Source organism: Erpetoichthys calabaricus, chromosome 6, assembly GCF_900747795.2.
Source record: "Erpetoichthys calabaricus chromosome 6, fErpCal1.3, whole genome shotgun sequence".
In the NCBI taxonomy this organism is placed as follows: Eukaryota; Metazoa; Chordata; class Cladistia; order Polypteriformes; family Polypteridae; genus Erpetoichthys; species Erpetoichthys calabaricus.
In genome coordinates this window covers 153,041,155-153,056,752 of record NC_041399.2, presented here as the reverse complement: position 1 = coordinate 153,056,752, position 15,598 = coordinate 153,041,155, and the positions used below count along the sequence as shown (strand labels likewise).

The 15,598-nt window shown below is 39.6% G+C and overlaps 1 protein-coding gene across 1 annotated transcript; it reads left to right on the top strand.

Annotated features, from left to right (window-relative positions):
- The first annotated feature begins 5,090 nt into the window (after nucleotides 1–5,090).
- Nucleotides 5,091–14,108, top strand: LOC114653606 (tubulin beta-2B chain). Its single transcript, XM_028804011.2, has 4 exons — nucleotides 5,091–5,224; nucleotides 6,088–6,196; nucleotides 7,911–8,021; nucleotides 12,733–14,108. The coding sequence occupies exons 1-4, from the start codon at nucleotides 5,168–5,170 to the stop codon at nucleotides 13,791–13,793; spliced, it is 1,338 nt and encodes a 445-aa protein (XP_028659844.1). The 5' UTR covers nucleotides 5,091–5,167; the 3' UTR covers nucleotides 13,794–14,108.
- The last annotated feature ends 1,490 nt before the right edge of the window (nucleotides 14,109–15,598 follow it).

Below are 15,598 nucleotides of genomic sequence, written 5' to 3'. Positions count from 1 at the left end.
AAAAAGCTTAAAGAAATTTTCCTTACTAAGCTCTCCTTCTCAGGGGGTGGGGTTTGATTTGTTTTCAAATTTGTTGGGTTATAAATGGATCTGTTTGTATGGAATGATTACAATGAAAATTAATAAAATAAAACTGGTATTTGTTTAAAAAAAAAAAAAATAGAGATGCATACAGTAGTCTATAAATTTTTTTTTTACATTTCAGATCCAATGTATAATAAATAAAGTTTCTAATTATATGTTCTAGGCAAAGGAAGTAATATGTCAATTAAACCTTTTATGTAACTCCTTATTGTAATAAAGAGCAACTGTAATAAATGAATTCTTTTATTCATTTAGTGAATGTATTTCAGTTGACATAAGGACCACAATGAGGGAGTGCCATTTCAATAAGCACTGTTTACAAAGCAGGCATGCCTGTATAAAATGACAGTTTATTGCAGGCCACAGTCACTCACATGGAGCCAATTTAAAGTATATTTTTGTCCAAAATGCATGTCTTTGGGATGAGAGAAGAAGGGAAAATTTGCATATTGAACAATGGGCAGACTCCAAAATGACAGCAATTAATCTGAAATTTGAATTCATAAAAACTAATGGATATATGGTTGGCTGTATGACCGGTAAAGGGAGAGAGTTAGCCGATATGATGGAGAGAAGAAAGGTTGATATATTGTGCATGCAAGAGACAAGATGGAAAGGGAGTAAGGCCAGGTGTATCAGAGATAGGTTCAAGTTGTTCTACCATGGTGTGGATGGAGGAGAAATGGGTAGAGTTTATCCTGAAGGAACAGTATGCCGAGAGTGTTTTGGAGGTAAAAAGAGTTTGGACAGAGTGTTGATTATGAAGCTGGAAACTGAAGGTGTGATGATGAATGTTGTTAGTGCATATGCATAAGTTAAGTGGATGAATGTTGTTAGTGCATATGCATAAGTTAAGTGTGCAGTGGATAAGAAAGAAGATTTTTGGAGTGAGTTGGATGAAGTGATGGACATGTACCCATGGAGAGATAGTGGTGATTGAAATGGATTTCAGTGGACATGTTGGTGAAGGGAACAGAGGGGATGAGGAGGTGATAGCATATATGGTGTCAAGGAGAGGAATGAAAAAGGTCAAATGGTAATGGATTTTTAAAAAAGGATGGGCATGGCTATGGTGAATATGTATTTTAAGAAGAGAGAGAAACACAGGGTGAAGTACAAGAGTGGAGGACGATACACACAGGTGGATTATATCCTATGCAGGAGAGTCAGTCTGAACGAGACTGAAGACTAGAAAGTGGTGTCAGAGGAAAATGTTGTTAGGCTGCATAGGATGGTGGTCTGTAGGATGATGCTGGAGATCAAGAAGAGGAGGAGAGTGAGGGCAGAGTCAAGGATCAAATAGCAGAAGTTGAAAATGGGAGACTGTAAGGCAGAGTTTAGGGAGGAGGAAAGACAAGCACTGGGTAGCAGTGAAGAGTTACCAGATAGCTGAGCACCTACTGCAGAAGTAGTAAGAGAGACAGCTAGCAGGGTGCTTGGTGTGACATCTGAACAAAGGAAGGAGGACAAAGAAACCTTGTGGTGGAATGGGGAAGTGCAGAAAAATATACAGAGGAAGAGGCTGGTGAAAAAGAAGTGGGATAGTCAGAGAAATGAAGAAAGCAGACAGGAGCAAAAGAAGATAAGGCGTAAGGTGAAGAGAGAGGTGGCAAAGGCTAAAGATAAGGAGTATGATGAGTTGTATGAGAGGTTGGACACTAAAGAGGGAGAAAAAGACCAGTACCGATCGGCTAGACAGAGGGACCGAGCTGGGAAAGATGTGCAGCACGTTAAGGTAATAAAGTATAATGATGGAAATATACTCACAAATGAGAGTGTGTTGAGCAGATGGAAAGAGTACTTACTGTAGAGAGGCTGATAAAGGAAACAGTGAGAGAAAAGGTTGGATGATGTGGAGATAGTGAACTAGGAAGTGCAACAGATTATCAAGGAGAAAGTAAGGACAGTTATGAAGAGGACGGAGAATGAAAAGGCTGTTGGTCTTGATGTCATATCTGTGGAACCATGGAGTTAATTTAGGAGAGATGGCAGTGGAGTTTTTAACCAAATTGTTTAGTGCAATCTTGGAAAGTGAGAGGATGCCTGAGGAGTCGAGAAGAAGTGTACCGATACTGATTTTTAAGAATAAAGGTGTTGTGCAGAACTGTAGTAAGTACAGAGGGATAAATCAGTCACAGCAGGAAGTTATGGGAAAGAGTAGTGGAAGCTAGGTTAGGATGAAAGGTGAAGATTAGCAAGCAGCAGTATGGTTTCATGCTGGGAAATAGCACCACAGATGAGATGTTTTGTTCTAAGGTTGTTGATGGAGAAGTATAGAGAAGGCCAAAAGGAACTGCATTGTGGTTTTGTGGACTTAGAGAAAGCATATAACAGGGTGCTTCGAGAAGAGTTGTGGTATTGTATGAGGACGTCAGGAGTGGCAGAGAAGTATGTAAGAGTGGTACAGGATAAATACAAGGGAAGCGTGACAGTGGTCAGGTCTGTGGTAGGAGTGACGGATGCATTTATGGTGGAAGTGCGATTATAGCAGAGATCAGCTCTGAGCCCTTTCTTATTTGCAATGGTGATGGACAGGTTGACAGAGGAGATTAGGCAGGAGTACCTGTGGACTATGATATTTTCGGATGACACTGTTATCTGCAACAAGAGTTGGGAACAGGTTAAGGAGACCCTGGTGAGGTGGAGATATGCTCTAGAGAGAAAAGGAATGAAGGTCTTTAGGTCCAAGACAGAATATGTGTGTGTAAATGAGAGGGAAGTCAGTGGAATGGTGATGATGCAGGGAGTAGAGTTGACAAAGGTGGATGAGTTTAAATAATTGGAATCAACAGTACAGAGTAATGGGGATTCTGGAAGAGAGGTGAAAAAGAGAGTGCAGGCAGGGTGGAATGGGTGGAGAAGAGTGTCGGGAGTAATTTGTGACAGATGGGTATCAGCAAGATTGAAAGGGAAGGTCTACAGGACAGTAGTGAGATCAGCTATGTTATATGGGTTGGAGACGGTGGCACTGGCCAGAAAACAGGAGACAGAGCTGGAGGTGCCAGTGTTAAAGATGTTAAGATTTGCATTGGGTGCGACGAGGATGGACAGGATTACAAATGAGTATTTTAGAGGGTCGGCTCAGGTTGGACGGTTGGGAGACAAAGTCAGAGAGGTGAGATAGCATTGGTTTGGACATGTGCAGAGGAGAGATGCTGGGTATATTGGGAAGAGGATGTTAAAGACAGAACTGCCAGGCAAGAGGAAAAGAGGAAGGCCTAAGAGAAGGTTTATGGATGTGGTGAGTGAAGACATGCAGGTGATGGGTGTAACAGAACAAGATGCAGAGGACAACAACATTTATTTATATAGCACATTTTCATACAAAAAATGTAGCTCAAAGTGCTTTACATAATGAAGAAAAGAAAAATAAAAGAAAGTAAGAAATTAAAATAAGACAACATTAATTAAAATAGAAAAAGAGTAAGGTCCGATGGCCAGGGAGGGACAGAAAAAAAAAAAAAAAAAAACTCCAGACGGCTGGAGAAAAAAATAAAATCTTCAGGGGTTCCAGGCCACGAGACCGCCCAGTCCCCTCTGGGCATTCTACCTAACATAAATGAAATAGTCCTCTTTGTATTTAGGGTTCTCACAGAAGGACTTGGTGATGATATGGAAGGACAGAAAGATATGGAAAAAGATGATCCGCTGTGGCAACCCCTAACGGGAGCAGCCGAAAGAAGATTTCTCATTGAATGCCTATATTTCAAAACGACTTGTTCTGCAGCTTATATAGTATCTCATGTTCCCAATACAAGGTAAAGTATATTTACATAGGTGTGTAAATGCAAGCTAAATCTTATGTATAAAAATATAGCAAAAAACTCATATGTCGGCATAATCATCTAAAGCATAAATCACAGTGACATACTAATTATTCATTATATTTGCTGCTAACTAAATGCACCCATGATGAAAAGCAAAGCAAAACAAATACTAAATTGACTAGTTCCAAATATTCATTTACTGAATGGGCTTTTTCCAGCTTTTGTCTTGTGAGGAGCTGAAGCCTGTGTCTACAATATCAAATAGTTTTTGGGAACCCAAGTAAGTAGGAATGTTTGTGAAAAGCTGGGAAAAATCAGTCAACAGGTTATAGTCAGAACAATATGCTAAGGTCAATGATACAGAAGTTCCAAAAATGGAAAATAGCACCAAACCTTAAGTTGGCATAGCTGAAACAGAACAATGCAAATGAAGTAAAATGAGAACTGGCAGAAATAATGGGTTTTACCTACCATACCCAGCACACTTAGAACAAGCTTACAGTCTGTTAATAGAATTTTAGCCCAGTGAAGAATCAAAAGATTTCTGAAAATGAATTTGCTCATTATTTCATTACTTTTAATTGCAGCCAGAATTCTTTGTGGCCTGACATAAAATTTCAAAGATACCAATAATAAAAAAAAGCACAGACGTTAGACTGTTTCCTTAACTCGACTCTCACACATCACTAGCAAAGAACTGCTAACCAGTATTTTAGCCTTGCCTTTCTTCTTATTTTCAGCACGTCAGCTTTTGCAACTCTTGGCTATTCACCCTTCAGAGTTATTTCTTTCTTTCAGTTTGCCCTCCATTCTTTCGCCTGTTTTTAAAATCTTCAGCGTAATTTGATGTGGCCATAACAGACAAATTTTTATCTTTGTTTTTATTTTGCATAAATGTCGCTTACAGATGTAAGTGGAGACAGCCCTGATTAAAATGTTTTTTAATACACTTTTGTTACATGCAAGACTGGCAAATGTAAATTGCTTTGACTGGAATTTAGGAAGTAAATGGCATTTAAATAAATATATGAAGTTCATGCAAATTATTTAATTATTATTTTTTTAATTTCCTTCCACTGATATTCCAAATCCCCTAGGGTACCACGCTGGCGCTGCATCAAGCTGTTCTCCGCTGACTGGCTGTATCTGAGAGCTCCGGCAGACAGGAGGACTTGCGCTGCCCAATCAGAAGAGGCAACGCGGCTCGTGTCAAGTGAGGGGGAGCGATGCATCCCAATTTACTGGATACGGGACCATTGCAGAAAAGAGCAGAGCAGAAGGGAGCACCGGCGAACTAGCGAGCAGGGGTCGCAATCATGCGTGAGATCGTGCACATCCAGGCTGGCCAATGCGGAAACCAGATCGGGGCAAAGGTACAGTAGAGACCGATTAAAAAGGAAGGTCGATTTGTCATTTCAAGCCCGATTAGCGCAGAATTTGCTTTTACGGTGCTTTGCAGTTATGCCGCAACTACAGTGGTCTTTTATACTTATCTTTTCTTTGTTCTCATAAATCTGCACTTGTTTGAAAATTAAGCAGGAGTCGTTACAAACTTTAGTTTTCTGTATGTGTGGAGTGGGTGAAACAATGAATAAAGACGAATAGAGGTAACTAGTTAATGTGCTCCACAGCTCATTATGTATTCATACCCATCATTTTTGGGAACGACTTGCCACCTGTATGCTCACATTTGCTGTGGCCATGTTCCGTGCAGCAAATACTTAAAAAATAAAAATATAAAAAATGTTAAAGAAATGAGCGTTGTTGCAAGAATGCGGGGGAGAAACCACCTTTTTTTCATAGCTGTAGAAATGGGTGCGGTCGGGGCAGACTTAATGAATCCGACCAGACGAGGTGTCATCGTATTGTTACATCCACTAAAATATTCCTCTGCATTATTCAGTCGAACACGCCAAGCTGCTTATGGACTCCAAATTCTGTATCTGCCTTTTTATTTCTTTTCTGGTTTGATAGATTCATTGATTCTGTTAACTGTTTTCTTCTTTCTCACTTACTGGAATGTCTTCACATCAATCTAATTTGTTGAGCATTAAATAAAAATGTTCCCTGAAACAAGTCATTTTCTGCATCAGCATTTTATTAATCTTTTATGATCTAAAGGGATTCAAAGGTGATAATATAATCATGTTTTGTTCTGTTTTAATCTGGTAGTTTCCAAAGGCAATGCATGAAATTAACATTCTACCTATAATAAAATAATTCTTTTATGTTACAGTTTTGGGAAGTGATCAGCGATGAGCATGGCATTGATCCTACAGGTAGCTACCATGGGGACGGTGACTTGCAATTGGAAAGAATTAACGTTTACTACAATGAAGCCACTGGTATGTTGTATCTTAGATTCATTGCTTTTTTAACTTGTGACTGTGTCCATATATTTGAGGAATCTGATATCAATACTTACAGTATGTTATCTCATTCAGTGGTAGATTAGAAAATATTCATAGTTGGCACATTCCTTTATGTGCCTTGTCCTCTTAGGGTACTATGTAGACAGTATTACAGAACTGAAAACAAGGCTACACAGCTAAAACAACAACCATTTTGAATTCCCCAATGTTTCAACTCAAACATAAACAGGTTGGATAATCCAAGATGAGAATGCTGTCACAGATTACATTGTCACAAAAGAGGTCTCAGAAACAGATAAAGCCTCAACTTCATGTAGATGAATTTAATTGTTCTTCCAGCTCCTTTAAAGTAGTCAATTTATCATTCATCCATCTGTACTTTGTCCATTAACACATTGTGCCAAGGAGGAGCCTGTTCCAGCAGCATCATGAACAAGAACAGAATAAACCATAGACAGGGTGCATATAGTTGTTTAGTCCTGCATGGCCAGTTTGAAGTCACCCATTGACATAACTTGCATATCACTGGGATGTAGGAGAAATATCCACAAAGATATGGAGAAGAAGGTACACATTCCAAACAGATACTGGTTAGGCTAAGATTTGAACCCAGTCTTCTCGAACTGTAAGGCAGCAGCACTAGCTACTGTACTATGTTTCCTTGTACCACATCCAATCATATCTTATCATATCATATATTCTATTATACAATGGCATTGCATGCTGTGTATTCCAATGTTAATTTATTTGTAGGTGGTAACTGCTGCTGCTTCACAGCTCCAGAAACCAGGGTTCAAATCTCAGCTCAGTTTCTTTCTGTTTGTAGTTTGCATGTATTCCCCGTGTAGCTCTGAGCACTCTGGTTTTCCTCCCACGTTAATAAATAAATATAAAAACATGTCAGGCTTATAGTCAGATCTAAACTGTCCCAATGTAGGGGCAGATTTATTAATGTGTATTATGTGGTTGTGCTCTGCAGTGGACTGGTGCCCTGTTCAGAACTGGTTCCTGCATCTTACCCAGTGCTGGCAAGAGAGTTTCTGACCCCTGCAATCCCGCATTGGAAAAAGCAAAAATAGAAAATGGATGGGTGGGTGGATGTTAGGTTACTTGATGATGAGATACAAAGTTGAAGTATTGCGTCATTATAATTCTATGACAAAGTCTGTAAAAAAAAAATTGTTGCAGCAGTCCCTGCTGGACTCCTGCACTGTCTCCTTTTATCTCATTATTAAAGTATCAAAACTAAAGTTTCCTAGAACATTTAACCAGTTGCCTATTTGAAAATCCTTACCAGCAATTTTACCTGCATTCCTGGATTTGAGAATTTAGTAAAATATTTAATAAAGCATCCAGTCAGCCTTCCCCAGCAGGTGTGGATATATTATCTCTCCTCATTCAAAGCCACTCCACTTTGAGTATAAAAAATATTGTGCATTAAAGGTACGAGGATTAGGCAATACAGGGAATGCTGGATTATGTCATTTCTTTCCCAGCTTCATGGAGACCATGAAAATATAATGCAGCTTCCACTGCTTATCTGGCACTGGCCCCTTTTCTGTGGTAATGGAATCTCCTCCATTTATCCTTTAGCTCCAGTGGGAGGCTGATTTTGTATGAAAGCTAATTTGTTAGTGAACACTCATTAGCTCTGTTTCTTAATAATGCCATTTTGTTCCACCCACAGGTAACAAATATGTTCCTCGTGCCATCCTTGTGGATCTTGAGCCTGGCACAATGGACTCAGTCAGGTCTGGACCTTTTGGACAGATTTTCAGGCCTGATAATTTTGTGTTTGGTAAGCATTCTCTAAAATATCAGCAGACTGAAATTTGCATATTGGCAATCTCTGTCTTTCTTTCTTTTTTGTCCAATTGCATCACAGTTCCTTCATGAAGATATTTAACTGCATGCAATACATTTAAAATAATCATAGAGTTTCTAAAGGTCTAGTTTTGACGATTGTTTCTCCATTGAACAAGTGTATATATTTACATTATTACTGAATATTTGGTGTATTTGTATGTTTCCTATCAGCTTAAAATAATAAACTGTGAGAAGTCCTCAGCACCATACTATGTCAGTTTAACTGAAGCTGCACAATAGCTTCAATAAATGCATCCATTCCATTCATGCACATCGAGGCCAAATAAATTGAGGAAAAGTAAGCCAGGAGAATTTATATGAGTGTTCTGCCAGGATAAGCATTTGATTCTCTCTAGAAGTGAATCAAATGAAAAAAACTGTAAGATGACCCTGTTAGAGTTGGTCGACACAGGTAAGGGAAGGTGATTTTGGAATATACTTGCCTAAATTGAAACATTTTATACAGGTTGCTAGGAGGACAAAAAGATGGCACTAGGTAGAGGTCTCAAGATATGTGACCCCAGTGCTGAGTTAAGCAGTTTTCACCTGTTTACCTGTTATATTTGTTCCATTAGAACAACTGTGATGAAAACAGACAATTCAGCACAAGTACATTCATTCTATTTAGTTAGGTTGAACAAAATAGAATAAAGTTGAGATGTGAAGGTTGCTAAAGTCCCACTCTCCACTACTACTTTGTGCTTATTCCATGTGTCTATGGTTATTTGGATGAAGAAAAGCTTTATAACTTTTGTATGACGTCTGCCCCTTAACAAATTTTCAACCATGTCTCCATGTTCTAATTGAAGAATTTATTTTAAACTTACAGTCTTGATCCTCTGTACTATTTCCTTTTATAATTTTAAACACTTAATCATATTACCTCTTAATCTTTTTTTGCTTAATCTGGCCCATCAAGCAATGGAAGAAGGAGGCCTGTTCTGATGATTAACATTCTCTTTTAGATCATGTGGATGGCTGGGTGTGCGCGTATGGTTTATGAGGGTAAGAAAGGTGGATGCACTATGGGAAGAAAAAGCCAGCAGAGGCAGTGTAATGCTCTGGGCAATGTTCTGCTAGAAAATAAAAATAAAAAGCTAAAATTGCTGTTATCATTTCAGGAGCTCAGTAGCCTAAAGCTTATTTTTTATGTTGTAAAGAGTGTGACCAAAGAAGGTACAGTCACATACACACATATACCACTGCAGTTACTTGGCTCCACACGTTTGAGAGACTATTCTGGCGGCTATGATATCTTTCAATCATTTTTACTATTGCATTACTATATGGCATATATGGCATATACATATCTATATATATAAAATCCCTATGTACGTCCAGGTGTCCGTGTGTGGGTGTCTTCTGATGAAGTGCACATGCGTGGGGCACGGTGCGATGCGCGATATTACTGTCAGAGAAAGTTAGAGGCGTTTTACGGAAATACAAACCAGTATTACTGCAAGAGGAAATTAAAGGTACACAATACAGTGACGCATATTACAGCCACATACAAGCCAGTATTACTGTCAGAGGAGATTAAAGGCATATTACCGACGCGCACGCCTGTATTACCGCCAGAGAAAATTAAAGGTATATTACGGACGTACAAGCCAGCGGACGTACAAGACGGTATCCTTCAATAAAGGCGCGCACAAAAAGGCGATTGAGGTCGCCCTTTTGAGGCTCGCCTTTTTGTGCGCGCCCTTATTGAATAGAGCCGTACAAGACAGTATTACTGTCACAGAAAATTAGACACACAATACACAGCGGCAGCCCACGAAGAACGGTCAGCTCAGCAGGTAAACATCAACAAAAGAAAGGCTGAAAGAAAGAAAAATACGACCAACAAAAAGAATGAGGTCAAAGTCCCTTGCCATTTAATATAGACTGTTCCTACTAATGTTTATGCACTACTGTTCTAGCGCCCGTTATTGTAACGGGCTAAATGACTAGTACATATATATGTATATACATATATATATATATATATATATATATATATATATATATATATATATATATATATATATATATATATTTGCAGCTGGAGATCCACAACGGGAGAAAAATGAATCACATATCATAAAGTAGTTTTTATTCCTGAGCTTTCAACCCCTGCCAGGGGTCTTCATCAGAGGATAATGCTTAGACTTACAAGAATCAAAGGCAATATACAGCAAAAAATTACATGGGGGTGGGGGGAGTTGGCTAAGTCAGTGTGGTCAGGAGGGGGGAGCACTTATATTGCCTTTGATTCTTGTACGTCTGAGCATTATCCTCTGATGAAGACCCCTGGCAGGGGTTGAAAGCTCAGGAATAAAATGTACATTATGATACGTGATTCATTTTTCTCCCTTTGTGGATCTCCAGCTGCAAATATGCAAACCGTACAACAGACCTTCTCTTCCATATGCATATATATATATATATATATACATATATGGCATATATACTGTATACTGGACACTAGAGGGCACTGTAGCTCCTCAAACCCAGAATGCTTTCATAAGAGTTGCTTTATTAAACCCAATACAGTAATCCCTCGCTATATCGCGCTTCGCCTTTCGCGGCTTCACTCCATCGCGGATTTTATATGTAAGCATATTTAAATATATATCGCGGATTTTTTGCTGGTTCGCGGATTTCTGCGGACAATGGGTCTTTTAATTTCTGGTACATGCTTCCTCAGTTGGTTTGCCCAGTTGATTTCATACAAGGGACGCTATTGGCAGATGGCTGAGAAGCTACCCAACTTACTTTTCTCTCTCTCTCTCTTGCACTGACTTTCTCTGATCCTGACGTAGGGGGTGTGAGCAGGGGGGCTGTTCGCACACCTAGACGATACGGACGCTCGTCAAAAAATGCTGAAAGATTATCTTCACTTTGCTCCCTTCTGTGCAGCTGCTTCGTGAAGCGACATGCTGCACGGTGCTTCGCATACTTAAAAGCACGAAGGGCACGTATTGATTTTTGGTTGTTTGTTTTTATCTGTCTCTCTCTCTTTCTCTGCTCCTGACGGAGGGGGTGTGAGCTGCCGCCTTCAACTGCTTTGTGCCGCGTGCTTCGCATACTTAAAAGCCAAACAGCCCTATTGATTTGTTTGCTTTTCTCTATCTCTCTGACATTATCTGCTCCTGACGCGCACTCCTTTGAAGAGGAAGATATGTTTGCATTCTTTTAATTGTGAGACGGACGCACTCCTTTGAAGAGGAAGATATGTTTGCATTCTTTTAATTGTGAGACGGAACTGTCATCTCTGTCTTGTCATGGAGCACAGTTTAAACTTTTGAAAAAGAGACAAATGTTTGTTTGCAGTGTTTGAATAACGTTCCTGTCTCTCTACAACCTCCTGTGTTTCTGCGCAAATCTGTGACCCAAGCATGACAATATAAAAATAACCATATAAACATATGGTTTCTACTTCGCGGATTTTCTTATTTCGCGGGTGGCTCTGGAATGCAACCCCTGCGATGGAGGAGGGATTACTGTACCTTATACAGGCCTTAATCCTCCTTAAACAGACTTCCTACCACAATAATTCCTATCTCTCTTCTCCAGGCATCTCCTCCAGACTCAGCTCACCTGTATGAGGCTGGCTGGCTCCTATTATTCCAGGACTTGGAAGTACTTCCAGTGTCAAATGACTACTGCCTGGAAGCACTTCTGGGTCAGGTGGAACCTCCTTCCAGGTGTGCACCCTAATTATAGCTAACCCGGATGGAACCTACACACTCCCCGACAGGGCTGCCCACCAAGAGTACATCTCCCAAGGTGCCCTGTCTGGGGGAAGCTGCCACCTAGGGTAATGGGGGATTAAATAACCCCCAGAGATAATCCTTCTCTGTCTCTAGATTTCTTTCAGGCCAGGAAAGGTACTGCAGACTAATCTGACTGAATTGGGTGTTTTGAGTATTGAAATCTGCATCTCTTATGGTAGTTCGTGATCAACTCTCCTTTTGATGGAGACAGACACATTGTTTACTTTGAACTCAAAATTTTGTAATGTGTAGTTTCACAGACATGACTGGCAATATTTCCAGCCTTACTTCAATTCAGACACTATTGTCGTAATTAAAAAACAGAGTGCATGCAGCGCCTGAAACAATGTATTGTTCACTTTTACCACTAGTCCCTTGATGTGTTTGAATGCCAGTCTGATGTTACAGAAGGGGTTTTCCCTTGCAACAGGTTATGTTTATTTTTAACACATACAATAAATATGTGTAAGAAGATGGATATAGTTAGATGTTATTCTCAAAAACATTTAGAGTTTGAAGCTGAGATCAGCAGAAGAGAGAGGCCCTCCCAACCTGGATGATAAGAATATTCAATATATGATGATACTGTAAATGTCATCAAGTAGATGCTTAGCATCAGTACTTAAATCAACAATATGCTGGTAAAAGAAGATGAATGCTGCTCTAAACTTTTGTAGATTTTTGTTAAGTTTATTAACAGTTATGTAATTAACAAACTTGTTCTAGCTGTCTCATGAGTCATGAGTCAACAGGTGGTTTAGCTGTTACAAAATGACTCTTCATATTGTTCCAGGTTTTAATTAAATATATAATACTTTACATTGTTAACAATTATGTGTTTGATAATACTTAAGTAATATAAAACTATTTATAATCTTCCTTTAGGTCAGAGCGGTGCCGGCAACAACTGGGCCAAGGGTCATTACACAGAAGGAGCAGAGTTAGTGGATTCAGTTCTGGATGTGGTAAGGAAAGAGGCAGAGAGCTGTGACTGTCTGCAGGGATTCCAGCTCACCCACTCTCTCGGTGGAGGGACTGGTTCTGGTATGGGCACTCTGCTAATCAGCAAAATTCGAGAAGAATACCCTGACCGTATAATGAACACATTTAGCGTCATGCCATCACCAAAGGTTTCAGACACTGTGGTTGAACCTTACAATGCAACACTCTCTGTGCATCAGCTGGTGGAGAACACTGATGAGACCTACTGCATCGATAATGAGGCCTTATATGATATTTGCTTCCGTACACTCAAGCTTACTACTCCAACTTATGGAGACCTCAACCACCTGGTATCAGCTACCATGAGTGGTGTCACCACCTGTCTTCGCTTTCCTGGCCAACTGAATGCCGACTTACGCAAACTAGCAGTAAATATGGTGCCTTTTCCCCGTCTTCATTTCTTTATGCCTGGTTTTGCCCCACTGACAAGCCGTGGCAGCCAACAGTATCGTGCCTTAACTGTACCAGAGCTAACTCAGCAAATGTTTGATGCGAAAAATATGATGGCAGCATGTGATCCCCGTCATGGGAGATACTTAACTGTAGCTGCCATGTTCAGAGGAAGAATGTCTATGAAGGAAGTTGATGAGCAGATGCTCAATGTTCAGAACAAAAACAGCAGCTACTTTGTAGAATGGATTCCCAATAATGTGAAGACAGCTGTATGCGACATCCCACCCCGAGGGCTCAAAATGTCTGCGACCTTCATAGGCAATAGCACCGCGATCCAGGAGCTTTTCAAGAGAATTTCTGAGCAGTTCACAGCTATGTTCCGTAGGAAAGCCTTCTTACACTGGTATACCGGTGAAGGTATGGATGAAATGGAATTCACAGAGGCTGAAAGCAACATGAATGACTTGGTCTCTGAGTATCAGCAATATCAAGATGCAACTGCAGATGAACAGGGTGAATTTGAGGAGGATGAGGGGGAAGACGAAGCTTAGGTGTCAGGGAAAACTAAGTCTACTGTAATCAGAAGCACAGCTTTTAAAATAATGACAAAATTTTGTTCATGCTTTTCTCATTTTCTTGTTCTCCTTAAAATGTAGCTAATCGCTGCCAGTGAGTATTACTCTTACTAAAAGAGAAAAGGGTATACAATTAATCATGTAAGTTGAGAGCACTGTGTCTACAGTCGGAGTGTTATGTTACAGCTTAAGAAGGCAAATTTTGATCTTTTTATTTGTGTATTGCACTTTTCAATATCATGGTGGTTTCCAAGTTAGTATTAATGTTAATAAAGAACATGTGTGCATGCTGACGATTTTGTATTGCTGTTTCTGTTCACTCTGCGTATAGACTTTTTTCAATGGTATCTGTCTCTGTTTTAAGTGACTATGAAAACAATAACATAAAACATTATTATCTGAAAATAAAAAGTACAACATCTCTCTATTATAATAAAAATATCCTGGGACGAGACAAGATTTTTTAGCCTGGGACGAGACATGACTTTTTCAGAGAGATACTTTCATGTCCCGCGAGACGAGACTTTGTGCTAACAGATTTAACCACGCCCGGGGCCGGAAATAAAAATAGATGACAAAATAGAACATCGTAAAGAATTCAAAAATGTTGGTGCGATAAACATGCAGTGCAGGTTAGAGATGATGAAAGTACTAAAATTCGAAAGTCTCAAAAAAATGATAGCAAGGATCGCATTAGCACAAATAAATGGAAATTATTACTCGGTGAAATAACGGAACAGCGAAAACAGATGGAATATCTTGTTCGGATTTAAACTTTAAGTCGGAGATTTGTAGATCCTCTAATTCGTGTTGCCATCAGGGAAAAGTAGTGTTTCTTCCCAATGAAGAGGCGAATATGCGAGAATGAAGAGATTTGTTGTTTGGTGAAAGTGAAATCCACATATGCAAGCAGCAGAGACGTGAAGTGGCTGCTGGGTAGCGCAGGCCATGGGGGGTTGGCGAGCAAAGCGAGGCGGGGGCGAGGAAATCTGCTTTCAGCTGCTGACAAAAACATATTCCACAAAACACCAAATTTGGGGTGTATTATTTGTTTTTTCTCCTCTGTGTACTGTAGTATATATAGTACTATAAAAAGACAGTAGTCTGGTGTGGATACTGAATAGAAATCAATTATAAAATTAACAGACTTCCCCAACTGAACCATTTTCCAATGCCGGACTCATTTCTGAAAAATGGATGAGGCATTTACAGATGACAAGATAGTATTCAAACCGTGAACTCTCCACAACAGCCTCAAGTAATGCTTGCCACAGAGCACTTCCATAGGTCAGAATCCGTAATTCTGTGGAGACCCACTGGGTTCATACTTTTTTTTTTATCAATAAATTCATGTAAGTATATCATTGCTTCTATAGAACTGTACTGGATGTATCAAGTTCAGTGATAGATGGCTATTACAGTATTATTGGCTTAAGGTGTAACCAAACTTTCCTGAAATAATACCTTTATAAAACATCACATGATTAAATACAGACATTTAATTTTAAAGAAGTGTGCCCAACAACCCAGAAGAGGAACCTCTCGCTAGTAGTTTGTATTCAGTTTTGATCACTTTGCAAAGCTCATATTAATCATGAATGAAAAAGACATAATCATACTTTGTCTACCTTCGATCTCCACAAGAGATCACAAAAATCACAGTCCCTAGTTTACTTGGAGCATAAGAACATAAGGAATTTGACAAAGGAGAGGAGACCATTCGTCCACTAGGCTCATTTGCTTAGATAAGAGCTAAGCTGTCATAAAATATCTCATCCAGA

Coding starts and splice junctions, on each gene's coding strand:
- LOC114653606 (XM_028804011.2), top strand. CDS start 5,168: ATGCGTGAGATCGTGCACATCCAGGCTGGCCAATGCGGAAACCAGATC. Junction 5,225..6,087: donor GAAACCAGATCGGGGCAAAG/GTACAGTAGAGA, acceptor TTTATGTTACAG/TTTTGGGAAGTGATCAGCGA. Junction 8,022..12,732: donor GCCTGATAATTTTGTGTTTG/GTAAGCATTCTC, acceptor ATCTTCCTTTAG/GTCAGAGCGGTGCCGGCAAC.